Source organism: Hypanus sabinus, chromosome 4 (assembly GCF_030144855.1).
Source record: "Hypanus sabinus isolate sHypSab1 chromosome 4, sHypSab1.hap1, whole genome shotgun sequence".
NCBI lineage: Eukaryota > Metazoa > Chordata > Chondrichthyes > Myliobatiformes > Dasyatidae > Hypanus > Hypanus sabinus.
Window position 1 is genome coordinate 113,683,252 of NC_082709.1, and position 14,758 is coordinate 113,698,009.

Consider the following 14,758-nt stretch of genomic DNA (forward strand, 5'->3'; position numbering starts at 1 on the left):
ACTAACAGGACCCTTCTACCCAAGCCCCTCCAATTTTATTCCTGCTCTTGCAGAAGGGAGGGGCGTCTAGCAGCCTGGTAGCCACAGTCACCACACATAGCCCATGCTGGTATGTAAAACAGGGGTTACCAACCTTTTTTGCACTGTGGACCGGTTTAATATTGACAATATTTTTGCAGACCAGCCGATGGGGGGTGGGGGTGTGTGGGTGTTAATCACAACCAGAATATAGGTGATGAGTCAACTGTAAGTCTCTTATAGATGGCTAATACACTCAATTTCATTTCTAAAAGGGTTTATCTAACAAATTTAATATTAAACACACTGCGCATATTTTCCTCGCATGAACATAGTGATAAGTCAATTATAACTCACTTATAAGTCAATAGCATCATAACATTTTAAGTAACATTTAGATGTTAAACACACAGCACATATTTTCCTCACATGAACATATAAAATCATTGCAACACACCAGTGAGAGGGCAAGATAAGGGCCGGAGGACCCTGTATTGAGGCCACGGTGGTCACAGTCCAGAGAAAGTGACCGACTGAGTGAGGAGTGCGACAGGACATGTGCCCGCCCTCCTTGTAGGTAGGTAGGATCTATCGGCCGACAAAAGTTTGGCTCGAGGGATGTCTTTCAGTAGATTGCAGCGAGGTAGCTGCTCTGCTACTTACGAAACCCTGAGCCCGAATTAGGTCGTCTGTGAATATTTTAGCACCGGGTTCCCTACGAACATTTGGTATGCTGAACAGGTTTAGAGGTGGCGCCCATCTGTCCATGTTCCAGGCCAGTAGCAACGGCACTTCTCGCCGGCCGCATGAGGCGGCCGATTACCTGAGGCCAACCAGTGATCCCTGGGTGCTAGGGTATCACTGTGTTTAGGCGACTGATGACCTTGAATGGGTAATGACCTCGTGTGCGTTCAAGTTCAACAGTGGGCATGACAGGGAATGAGGAAAGGTGCAGCTGACTTGTATCGTTTCATATCGCCAAATCATATCGTTTCCTCGCGGCCCAGTAGCACATGCTTTGTGGCCCGGTGGTTGGGGACCATTGACATAAAATAAAGCAATTACCCAGCATTACTGTCTCTGTAGTATCTTGTATTTCTCATATTTGCAGTGTTTTCTTAACGTATAGATGAAAGCCATTTGGCCCATCGAGGCTCCTGTAGCATACCCATTAGTCCCATTCCCTACTCCCTCAGGCATTTGTAAGTGAAGTATTGGACAGGACGGGAATCAACAGTGTCTTGGGCATCATCCTCATAGTTCGTGACACAGCCCTCAGAGTCCATCATTTTATCATAGAAAGCCATTGGCCCATTCAGTCTGAACCAGCCTTCACAGCACAGAACGTAGAGTACAGCAGGCTCTTAGGCCCTGAAGGGCCTGTGCTGAATGTGAGCCAAAGTAATCTCTGCAATCACTCAATTCCACCTCCCACTTATTTCCCTGAACCTCACATACCCATGAATTCCCAACCTTCTAGCTTCCCTCCCCAATTCCCTTACCACCAGTAGTAGTCAACAGGAGCCAGTTGGCAGGATCCTCATCCAGTTTGGTCTAACCTGTAAGACTTTGCACAGATTTACTGCTCAACATGTTTAAATAAAATTGTTGAAATTTCTCATTTCAAGTGTGAAATTGAAGTGGTTCCTTTATGAGTGTTTGCTTGTCAGTTGGCATGCCTATACCAAGTTAAGATTTGTGTTTCTTTTGTGCTTCTTTTCAGAGCCTGTCCAGGCTAACGGATGAGTTCAGGAGTAGCTGTTACATTGAGAACTCAGTTCAGGACCTCCAGACGAACACAGGCCTCTCCTCTGACTACTTATCACGGCAGTACCGTGAAGCAGGTTCGCAGACAGACATCATCGGAGAGGTATGTTTTTGAAAGGCTTCGACCTATCTATAAACTTTTTAGCCAACAGTGTTGTGCTTCAGTGTATGCTGGCAAAATCCATGCTGGCTATGCACTCACAGAAAGCAAAATTAAAAATCTGTGTTTCCGATTCCCATTAGGAGCCACAGGAGAAGATTGGCCAAAGTCATTTTCATTTGGTTGTTAGATAACTTGCGTCTGAATGCAGCCTAACTATAGAAAAGTTCTACATCACCATTATCTTTTTGTGAAAATCCATTTTAGCATAAACCAAGTTTAAAATTTATATCTGTTAAAATTTTCAAAGCCTAGATAGAGTTCCTGGGGGTGAGAGCTCTAGAGTTCTACTGTGGTAGAAATCTAAAGAACTGGTCTGTAATAATGCTGAAAGCACCGGTTTGTTGTAGTATGAACAACATCACCAGAGAGGCACTGAAGCTGGTGGATACAGAAGTGTTTTATTCTATAAAATGAGATGCTCTTGGAGGAAAGGGCCTGTTTGACCCAATATTCTATGCTAGCTGCAGGGCAGTTCTATACTTACAATGCTTCCTTTGAATTACATATAGTTTTCAACCTTCCTTCTTTGTACCCACACTCCAGACACCCAAAATAGTTGTTAATCAGCATTGTCTGGTTTTCAATTAACTAGTATCTACAGCTCCAGGAAAACTATTGTCCAGGTCTGCATTTTAAATTTAATCTACAATCCACATTCTGGTCTAAAGCCCTAGCACAGTTCAAATCCCACTCTGGAATTTTTGGGAATTTTAATCCAGTCTTTAAAATATGGAGCTAAAATTCCAACAATGAAGTTGCAACAACTCAACCAGTTGGTTGATTTCTTTTTTGGGAAGGGAGCTTGTCATCTTCACTGGTCTGTCCTATTTTACTCTGGTCTCACAAAATGTTGCCTTGAAGAGCTAGGAAGATGCTCCTACACTAATCCTGCAGGTTACCATGCACTAATTGCAATTGTGCTATTATTCTACAGCCAGATAAGGTCATATTGAAAGGTATTGCAAGAGTGCTTGAGGCATAAATACTCCAAGAACAGCTCCCGTTAGAAATATAACCTCAGGTTAACATGGTATGGAGTAATTTCTTCTTTCTTAGGGTCATGAACCTTTGACATACTGTACCTATAGAACTATACACTCAGACTGTACCTATAGAACTATATACTCACTGACTGCTTTATTAGGTACAAGAGGTACCTAATAATGTTGCCACTGAGTGTATTTCTATATGTTTATGGTCTTTTACTGTTTTACTCTGTCCATTTCAAGGTTCAATGTGTTGTGTTTTCAGAGATGCTCTTCTGCACACCACTGTTGTATTGCGTGATTATTTGAGTTATTGTTGCCTTCCTGTCAGCTTGAACTAATTTGGCTCTTACCCCTATCATTAAAAAAGAGTTTTTGCCCACAGAACTGCTAATCACTGAATGTCTCTTTTTTTGTTTATTGCACCATTCTCTGCAAACCCTGGAAACTGTTGTGCGTGAAAATGCCAGGTGATCATCAGTTTCTGAGATACTTAAACCATCCTGTCTGGTATCAATAACCATTCCACAGTCAAAGTCACTTTGATCACATTTTTTCGTCATTCCGTTGTTTGGCCTGAACAACCACTGAACCTCCTGACCATGTCTGCTTTTATGTATTGAGTGCTTGATGATTGGCTGCTTAGATATTTTCATTATTGAGCAGATATACTTAGTAAAGGGGACACTCAGTGTATATGCTAAGTTATAAAGGTCACAAAGATTGATGAAGATTTTTGGTTAATAGGAAAGTCAAAGTTTGTGGGATGGGGCAAGAAAGTAGACAAAATACAAGAAAATAGTTAAACAGTCAACTGTTAAATGGTAGGGGAAGTTCAAGGGCTAATTTAATTGGCACTTTCTGGTACTCTTGCTCTTTGCTGTAAGATGCATTTGGCGAACTTACCCATGATATAATTTCTCCAAGTTGTAAGGTCTACACTTTTTCATGTTTGCACATTATAGAAAAGTTGCTCTCTTGATATCAGCAATTGCATAAGTTAGTTATAAGTAATGCCAGGAAATACATTGTCTAAACTGCCATATTGCACATCTGGATTATAAGTCCAGAATAGCACAGACTCAATTTATTTGAGAAATATGAAGGCTTGGATAGCTGTCCATGAAGGGAAATGGGTCGGTCATTTCACATGGTCCTGGAAAAATAGAACAAGAAGCTGAGGAAGGGCAAGAAAGCATTGAAGAGACCTGTTGCACAAGGGAATGCAACTGAAGATTAGAAGAGACTCGTGACTTAACAGTGGTGTGTGTTGCTTGATCAATCCTATTCAATTACTGTACTCGAGTTTCAATGTAATGGTAATTTATTCACTCAAATTGTTATTGATCATCAAACTAGAAGCCAATTTTTAGGAACAATTTAGTCTATTTGAAAGATGGCATGATATGTTGAAGATGTGTATTTTATACTGGTGATTGATTTTTATGTTGTTTTATTTCTCTGCTTCTTGTTGCCTTGTACCAACTCGTGCTGAGTTCTGATGTAATAATTATCTTCATCAGTATAATACTTGAGTCATTGACCATTAATTCTCCACCCCTGATAATATCCTGGAATTTAGGCAGTCGGTGGGCAAGATTTGTTCAATTTACCTAAACAGGAAAAGAATTGCTCCCAGCCTGGGTAAATGATTGACAATCCATAGCTGTATCTATAGTTGACTATATGCAACTGATGGATAAAATATAATTGATCTTTTTCACGCTACTTATATAACAAACCGTATAACAATTACAGCACAGAAACAAGCCATCTTGGCCCTTCTAGTCCATGCTGAACATTTACTCTCACCTAGTCCCACTGACCTGCACTCAGCCCATAACCCTCCATTCCTTTCCTGTTCATATACCTATCCAATTTTACTTTAAATGACAATACCGAACCTGCCTCTACCACTTCTATTGGAAACTCGTTCCACATAGTTACCACTCTCTGAGTAGAGAAATTCCCCCTTGTGTTACCCTTAAACTTTTGCCCCCTAACTCTCAACTCATGTCCTCTTGTTTAAATCTCCCTTACTCTCAATGGAAAAAACCTATCCACATCAACTCTATCTATCCCCCTCATAATTTTAAATACTTCTATCAAGACCCCCCTCAACCTTCTACGCTCCAAAAAATAAAGACCTAACTTGTTCAACCTTTCCATGTAACTTAGGTGCTGAAACCCGGGTAACATACTAGTAAATCTTCTTTGTATTCTCTCTATTTTATTGACATCTTTCCTATAATTCAGTGACCAGAACTGTACACAGTATTCCAAATTCAGCCTTACCAATGCCTTGTACAATTTTAACATTACATCCCAACTCCTATACTCAATGCTCTGATTTATAAAGGCCAACATACCAAAAGCTTTCTTCACCACCCTATCCACATGAGATTCCACCTTCAGGGAACTATGCACCATTATTCCAAGATCACTGTGTTCTACCACATTCTTCAATGCCCTAACATTTACCATGTATGTCCTGTTTGGATTATTCCTATCAAAATGTAGCACCTCACACTTATCAGCATTAAACTCCATCTGCCATCATTCAGCCCACTCTTCTAACTGGCCTAAATATCTCTGCAAACTTTGAAAACCTACTTCATTATCCAGAACGCCACCTACCTTAGTATCATCTGCATACTTACTAATCCAATTTACCACCCCATCATCCAGATCATTAATGTATATGACAAACAACATTGGACCCAGTACAGATCCCTGAGGCACACCGCTAATCACCAGCCTCCAACCTGACAAACAGTTATCCACCACTACTCTCTGGCATCTCCCATCCAGCCACTGTTGAATCCATTTTACTACTTCAATATTAATACCTAATGATTGAACCTTCCTAACTAACCTTCTGTGCGGAACCTTGTCAAAGGCCTTACTGAAGTCCATGTAGACAACATCCACTGCTTTACCCTCGTCAACTTTCCTCGTAACCTCTTCAAAAAATTCAATAAGAATTGTCAAACATGACCTTCCACGCATAAATCCATGTTGACTGTACCTAATCAGACCCTGTCTATCCAGATAATTATATATACCATCTCTAAGAATACCTTCCATTAATTTATCCACCACTGACGTCAAACTGACAGGCCTATAATTGCTAGGTTTACTCTTAGAACCCTTTTTAAACAATGGAACCACATGAGCAATACGCCAATCCTCCGGCACCATCCCCATTTCTAATGACATTTGAAATATTTCTGTCAGAGCCCCTGCTAGTTCTACACTAACCTCCCTAAAGGTCCTAGGGAATATCCTGTCAGGACCCAGAGATTTATCCACTTTTATATTGCTTAAAAACGCCAGTACTTCCTCCTTTTTAATTGTCATGGTTTCCATAACTTCCCTACTTGTTTCCTTTACCTTACACAATTCAATATCCTTCTCCTTAGTGAATAGCGAAGAAAATAAATTGTTCAAAATCTCCCCCATCTCTTTCGGCTCCACTCATAGCTGTCCACTCTGATTCTCTAAGGGACTAATTTTATCCCTCACTATCCTTTTGCTATTGATATAACTGTAGAAACCCTTTGGACTTATTTTCACCTTACTTGCCAAAGCAACCTCATATCTTCTTTTAGCTTTTCTAATTTCTTTCTTAAGATTCTTCATACATTCTTCATATTCCTCGAGCACCTTATTTACTCCATGCTGCCTAAATTTATTGTAGATATCTCTCTTTTTCCTAACCAAGTTTCCAATATCCCTTGAAAACCATGGCTCTCTCAAACATTTAACCTTTTCTTTCAACCTAACAGGAAAAATAAAGATTCTGTACCCTCAAACTTTCACCTTTAAACAACCTCCATTTCTCTATTACATCCTTTCCATAATACAAATTGTCCCAATCCACTCCTTCTAAATCTTTTTGCATCTCCTCAAAGTTAGCCTTTTTTCCAATCAAAAATCCCAACCCTGGCTCCAGTCCTATCCTTCTCCATAATTATATTGAAACTAATGGCATTGTGATCACTGGACCCGAAGTGCTCCCCAGCACATACCTCCGTCACCTGACCTATTTCAGTTCCTGATCCAACACTGCCTCTTCTCTAGTCAGTACCTCTATGTATTGCTGCAAAAAACTATCCTGCACACATTTTACAAACTCCAAACCATCCATCACTTTTACAGAATGGGCTTCCCAGTCTATGTGTGGAAAATTAAGATCTCCCACAATCACAACCCTGTGCTTACTACAAATATCTGCTATCTCCTTGCAAGTTTGCTCCAGCAATTCTTGCTCCCCATTAGGTGGTCTATAATACACCCCTATAAGTGTCACTACACCTTTCCCATTCCTCAATTCCACCCAAATAGCTTCCCTAGATGAACCTTCTAATCTATCCTCCCAGAGCACCATTGTAATATTTTCTCTGACAAGCAAAGCAACACCTCCCCCTCTTGTCCCTCCAATTCTATCACACCTGAAGCAACGAAATCCAGGAATATTTAGTTGCCAATCACACCCCTCCTGCAACCATGTTTCACTAATAGCTACAACATCATATTTCCAGGTATCAATCCATGCTCTAAGCTCATCCACCTTTCTTACAATGCTCCTACCATTAAAATAAATGCATTTAAGAAATTCTCCACCTCTTCCTCTCTGTTTATCTCTAACAGTACAAAAAACTTTACTGCTTTCTTTTTCTTCCTTCTCCCATACATCTGTTCCTACACTCTGGTTCCCCTCCCCCCTCGTATCTAGTTTAAATCCACTGGAGCCTCTCTAGCAAACCTACCTGCAAGAACATTTGTCCCCCTCTAGTTCAGATGTAAACAGTCCCGCCGGAGCAGGTCCCACCTTCCCTGGAAAACTGCCCAATTATTTATAAATCTGAAGCCCTCCCTCCTGCACCAGTCTTCAGCCATGCATTGATCTGCACTATCTTACTATTTCTAAATCCACCTACATGTGGCACCGTTAGCAATCCTGAGATTGCTATCCTGGAGGAACTGTCCTTTAACTTGGCACCTAGCTCCCTAAACTCACTTTTCAGGACCTCCTCACTCTTTCTACCCATGTCATTGTTCCCTACATGGACCACGACATCCGGCTGCTCACCCTCCCTCTTGAGAATATTGAGAACTCAATCCAGGATATCGCAGACCCTGGCATCAGGGAGGCCACAGACCATCTGGGATTCTCGATCTCTTCCACAGAACCTCCTATCTGTCCCCCTAACTATCGAATCCCCTGATCACTACTGCTCTCCTCTTTTCCCATCTTCCCTTCTGAGCTGAGGGTCCAGTCTCGATGCCAGAGACGCAACCACTGCAACTTGTCCCTGGTAGGTCATCCCCACCAACAATACCCAAAACGGTATGCTTATTGTTGATGGGAATGGCCACAGGGGTGCTCTGCTCTTCCTGTCTACTCCTCTTCCCTCTCCTGACAGTCGCCCAACTACCTGTCTCCTGACTCTTGGGGGTGACTATCTCCCTTAAACTCCTGTCTATTTCTGCCTCTGCCTCCTGAATGATCCGAAGTTCATCCAGCTCCAGCTCCATTTCCCTAACACTGTTTTTCAGGAGCTGCAGCTGGATGCACCTTTTGCAGGTGTGGTCATCAGGGACAACAATTGTCGCCCTGACTTCCCACATCCTGCAAACAGAGCACTCAACTACCCAACTGCTGCCTCCATTACCTACTCCTAAACTAATTAGATTAATTAAAGGAGCTTACCCAGTCTTACCTCACCTGGAGTGAAGCTTGTACTCAGCCTCTGCTTGCTTTTTAAGCTCTCCCGCTGCTTCACGGGCCAACTTTCACGTGGTTGCGCAGTCTAGCCTCTTTGCCGCGATCGCTCTGAGCTTCTTTTACCTCTTCCCTCTCCGCCTCTTGCTGCGATTTAAAACTTAACTGTGTAATTTGGTTTAGATGTCTTCAAATCCTGCTGTTCATTTAAGAAGGGAAAGCATCCTTTCCAAATGTTGCTCATCCTCTCTGTTTTATTTAAAATACTGTATATACCTACCCCAGCTTGACTTTGAGACCAAGGCATTAACACAATGAGTGCAGTTTCTTGTGTATTGATATATTGATCACCTTTGCACACTATAGAAGGATACATATGTTTGTTTTGATAGTAATGCTAAATGGTTTCAGAAGGGCAGATGTTACAATTAATTAAATTCAGACATTTTAGGCATTTTGACTTTAGATCTTAGATTTACCAATGCTTGACCTTGGATAAATTTATGTATCCTTTACAGTTTTCATGTGGTGGGAGATCCAAGCTAGCTGACAAAGTTCGACTTAGTTGGCAGTATGAAGAAGCCAAGAAGAGGTATGTAACATTAAATATCTTCCAGCACAATTGCCTATTGTCTCTCAATTTTTACTCAATGCTTAGTGTTTACTTAACTTACTAAGTTGTACTTTTAACAAAGATATTGGCACATTGTTGCTGATTTTCTAGTTCCGAGCAGTAATATGCAAGGCAGTTAGTACACTGAGCTCAGTTCCACTGCATTCTATATCAGGGTTTTCCAACCTTTTATTAATGCCATAGATCCCTACCATTAACCGTGGGGTCTGTGGTCCCTCAGTTGGGAACCCTGTTCTAGATGGACCCCTGACAAAAAAGAGAGAGATGACCATTTCACCCTGTAGCTTGTGAAGGACCAATGCAGAATATTGGTTTCGAGCTAATCAAGCTTTTCATAATTCCTGGGAGTCTTGCTTTCAGGACACAAGCACCACGTCAGGAATGTAGCTCAATAGTAAAATTCACTCCACAGTATCACTGGACCTTAATTTTAGGTAATTTCCTTGCTGCTCCTATCTATGAAAACAGGCGAGGGTTAATCTGTACAAAACTTCCATTGAATCTGTTTTGCCTTTAATACAGGATATTACCCATGTTCCTTCCTCAGGTACCTGTAGAAGTGATTGTAATGTGGTTAACATTATCCAGTGAAGAAGATTGGGGAAGGTGGTCCGGCCTACACATGGTTGGTGTCACACTGTTATGGTTGATTCTTAGCTGTTCTCTGAAGTAGATAAGGATTTTCCAAAACTTATTTTCCATGGTTCAAGGAAAACCAACACCTCCAGCCCTTTGCAGCAACTAGAGATGAGCAATAAATGCACTACAAGTATGCCATGTTGTTCATTAGAGAGGGGCACCAGACCTGTGTGTTTAATCATTGATAACAATGAAGTATGTCTAGTACTCATTCTGCCCCTTCGATGCCACTGGGTAGTCGTTGCCAATGCATCCAGATTGTGGTGCTAGACTGGCCAAGCAGTGGTGTTTCAACAGCTGCTGTCTCTTTCACTGATCATTACAACGTTTAAGTAGTGTCCCAGAGCATGTGAAAGGGCTTTGATCCTTCTGATAACGATACTAGCCAAGGGGAAAGAGGTTCTTAGAGAGGCTGGTGTTATTGGGTAAAGGTTTCTGGAATTTGGCAAGACAGTTTGTGACTGGAGCTTGAGTGGGGTTCAGGCCAGGAGATGGTGAGTGTTGGTGATCTGGTTGTTTGGCAGTATCACCTGGGCTCAGGGATGGGCAGAGGGGAGGTACCTAAGGGTGGGGCTGAGGTCAGGGGCCTATGACTTGGCAGAGTCTGGGCCACAGGAGGGAGTGGTGATCAGAGATTGTTTTCCGTGGTGTGGAAAGTTAGGTTTGGATTTGCATGGTTCCTGCAATTAAAAATCAAATTTACCCCAGAGTGCTTGTGGACAACTTCTGTAGAGACATGAAAGTATAGTTTCATCTGCAACACTCAGAGATTCCTGTATGACTTCATCTTTGGTCCAATGACATGGAAATTATGTCAGGTGTATGGCAGTGAATCACGCCACAAGCTGTCCTGTCAGACTTTGTGGGGTAACATGAGACAGTCTAGAACTGGCTGTTGTGTTTCATTTGAATAGATTCAGGGTTTGCTTTTATTACACTGAAACAAATATTAACTAAATTGAATTTTACAACGCCAGTATACTTGTGCTGTAGAATTTATGGAATAACAGTTCAAAACATATTGGAAAAGTGTCTTCCCATCAGCAGTAAAGTTGAGCATTGGATTAGGTGCTTGTTTAGGGAGATGATATTGATGCGACCTTCCTATACTTTACAAAGCCACCTCTCAAAAGTCTAATTTAATATTAGTTTATGGGGCATTTTCTTATGATTAGTGTCTCTTCTGTAGTCTGCTGAAGGCACTGACTCATACAACAACAAGAGTCTACCTTCCTGCCTGTCTGTTTTCGATGTCACCAAAATTTGGGTCTGAGTCATGGCAGTGAGTTGCTGAAGGTGTTGAACCCTGTGACCATCCTAGCTGAGCTGGATTTGGTAATCATTCATTATCCAGGTGGATTTGAAGAGAAAGGAGTTTCCAAGGCTGGCAAGGCTCAGTACTGCCCTGGTGAGTTTCTACACCTGCTTAAAAAGCAAAAAGCAAGATACTTGGGATGACGGATTTTGATTTTGATTTGTTACTGAAATAGTGCTGAATAGAATCTGAGTCTTGCAGCACAGAAGCAGGTCTTTCGACTCAATGAGTCATGCTGACCATCAGTGATACGTTTACACCAAACTGCATTCATCCCGCTTTTTATTCTCTCCATGTTTTTAACAACTCCCTCCTGATTCTCCCACCTACCTTACAGGAGGGGCAATTTTATACTGCTCCGTTAACCTACCCAATCTGCATACCTTTGAGGTGTGGGAGGAAACTAGTGCAGTCATGGGGACAACTGGGGATAATGTGCAAACTCCACGCAAGCAATGTTCATTAAATCTGACTTACTGGCATTGCGAGAAGGATTGGCTTTCCTTGCTGCCGTGCTACGATGGGTTGATTCTGAGTGGAATGACTGTGCTGGTGATGGGAACCTGGTGCTTGTCTATTTTGGTGTGGGCTGAGCTGTGGGGACAACAAGTACTAATGGATTCAAATCCCAGAAAAGAATAAATCATTTCAACTAGAAAGCAACATATAAATGGTGTTCCATAAGCTTGGTTTGTAGACCAACTCTCTTGCCATTAGAGCCAAGCTGTGCTTCATACAGTGTGAAAAACTGATCCTGATTTCTAGTAATGATAGTCATTGCTCAGCAAAATTCACCAAATTACAACTTTAGGGGTTGGCATTCTAGTGAAGGTCCCAGTGGGGTTAGAAGGCAGACTGCCTTTTCTCTTGCTTAGATAATTGCTTTGAAAGGATGCAGCATTGTGCTGGAGGGAAGTTTCAATGTTATGTGTATTGCAGGCATTGCCGTACTGTTATCTTTGTGGTCGCATTCTTCATTTATCATGTATTCCTCTCCTCAGCTTGTCGTTATTACCGAAGAACCTTTGTGTTTACCAGTGCAGTTTCTTTCCCCTTGCTTCAGCTCTCTGTGACTGGCAACAGTTCCGAGTTAGTTCCAGCATTCAGTGGACGAGAGAGTCTGCTGCATTGTACTAATTTTTTCACAAAATTCCTGCAACTCTTCAGCTGAGAGAAGCAATTATTGGTTTCCTGACAGGCTTGCGGTATTAACTTCTGAAAACTTAACTGTGTTGTGTTAGATGTTTATTTGTATGGAATTTAATTTTCTTAAGATGGCAGTACTTGCACTGTTTATTCCCTTGTATGTATTTTTTATTATGAATAAAGTCATTTTTGTAATTAAAAATACTTAATATGAAGATGAAAATTAGAGAGAGTGCAGAGACGCTTTACTAGGATGTTACCTGGGTTTCCGCACTTAAGTTACAGAGAAAGGTTGAATAAGTTAGGTCTCTATTCATTGGAGTGTAGAAGGTTGAGGGGGGATTTGATCGAGGTATTTAAAATTTTGAGAAGGATAGATAGAGTTGATGTGAATAGGCTGTTTCCATTGAGAGTAGGGGAGATTCAAACGAGAGGACATGATTTGAGAGTTAGGGGGCAGAAGTTTAAGGGAAACACGAGGGGGTATTTCTTTACTCAGAGAGTGATAGCTGTGTGGAATGAGCTTCCTGTAGAAGTAGTAGAGGCCAGTTCAGTTGTGTCATTTAAGATAAAATTGGATAGGTATATGGACAGGAAAGGAGTGGAGGGTTATGGGCTGAGTGCGGGTAGGTGGTACTAGATGAGATTAAGAGTTCGGCACGGACTAGGAGGGCCGAGATGGCCTGTTTCCGTGCTGTGATTGTTATATGGTTATATGTTATATGATACATGAAACAGAATATAAAAGCAGACAACTATTTAAAGTATTTGGGAAGTGAATGGAGTATACAGGTGAAGACTTTAATTTAAACAGTGCTGTTCACAATCTTGGGGCACCATCATGTGCTTTCTTTTCCCATGACTTTTGAAGTGTCGTCTCTGTTGTAATGCAGTAAGTTAATTGCAGCGTGTGGTTTGGTGTAGGTGCAGTTTGCTTTTGAGAATTTCAAAAGCCAGTGTGTTGGATTGTTAGAATAAAGATGCAGCTTATCAATGCATAATTTTTTTGACGCCAGACCTTAATAAATGCTTGATCAGATCCCCAGGAGGCATTGAGTTTTTAATGTTACCCGAATATTGTTGCTTTACAAATGCGACCGATTCCAAAAGAAGCACTCCTGTCAATTCTACGACAGTTTGAAGCAATATAAAGCTATGAAAGATGCCACAACATGAAGTTGTGGGGGGGGGGGCACAGAAGTGTAGCACTTTACAGCACCAGTGATCACAGGGTTGGGATTCATTACCACCGTAGTCTGTAAGGAATTTGTACGTCCTCCCTGTGACAGTGTGGGCTTCCTGTGGTGCTGCAGTTTCCTCCCACATTCCAAAAGATGTACTGGTTAGGGTTAGTAAACTGTGGGTATGCCATATTGGCAGTACTTGCAAGATGCCCCCAGCACATTTTTGGGCTGTGTTGCCGATGCATTTCACTGTATGTTTTGATGTGCATGTGACCAGTAAAGGTAATCTTCTCTTTAATCTCTCTTGTACCAACTTCATTCTGTCTCTGTACAACATCACACCTTGTGGATGTGTATTCATTATATGTAGCTGCATTGAATGTGGTAAGTGCTGTCTCACAGCTTCAGTGAACCTGGCTCCCTCTGTGCCACATTTGCATGTTCTCCCTGTGACTGTCTGTGTTGCCTCTGGGTGTATTGGTTTCCTCCTAAAGCTGTACTGGTAGGTCGGTTGTTTGTCTGTTGTTAGTTGTCTCTTGTGTGGGTGGTTGGACTGTAGAGGAATCGGGGGCGGGGGGAAGGGGGCAAATAGTTGATTCGCATTTGAAAGAGAATAAGTGACAGGGAAATATGTGAGGCAATATGATGGATGGAATTGCTCTGAGAGCCAGTATATATTTGATGAGTCAAATGGCCTCCGATGTTACAAGGAGGTAAGAGAAAACAACAGAGGGTGTGAGGGACTTTTCCACTTGAAGGTGATGTCTCAGATATTCTTGACTTCAGCACATTCGATCCATCATCTGTATCTCCCCCTTGCAAATGGCCATATAGATAACATCTCGGCACTCATGTTGCGTTTCTGCTGCACACATCTGCTACAAAGTTGGCACTGGTTTCCGACCTCCAGCCTTTCCAGCTTATCTTGTGGCCCTGACATAATGTGCCAATGTTTGGATTCAAATACGACCATGTAATTACGGAGAAGGCTAATTAGGTTTCAAGCGATAAACACAATAAATTGTCCTGATTAGTGTTGGCATCAAGGTGAGAATTATTTGCCAGAACCAGAACAAATGTAGGCACCATCTACTGGCCGTACAAAGTTAATGACATTGGACTGAAGTAACACAGCAGAATTCAGAGCCAAAACAAGTCCAGTGCCCCTAATTCACCTT

At 41.7% G+C, this 14,758-nt stretch overlaps 1 protein-coding gene across 1 annotated transcript in view; it reads left to right on the plus strand.

Annotated features, from left to right (window-relative positions):
- wwc3 (WWC family member 3) overlaps nt 1-14,758 on the plus strand; it is a 238,361-nt gene that overhangs the window by 176,540 nt on the left and 47,063 nt on the right. Inside the window, exons 7-8 of the mRNA XM_059967946.1 lie at nt 1,742-1,888; nt 9,181-9,254. Of these exons, the coding sequence (XP_059823929.1) occupies nt 1,742-1,888; nt 9,181-9,254 (221 nt within the window). The remainder of the gene's footprint in view (nt 1-1,741; nt 1,889-9,180; nt 9,255-14,758) is intronic.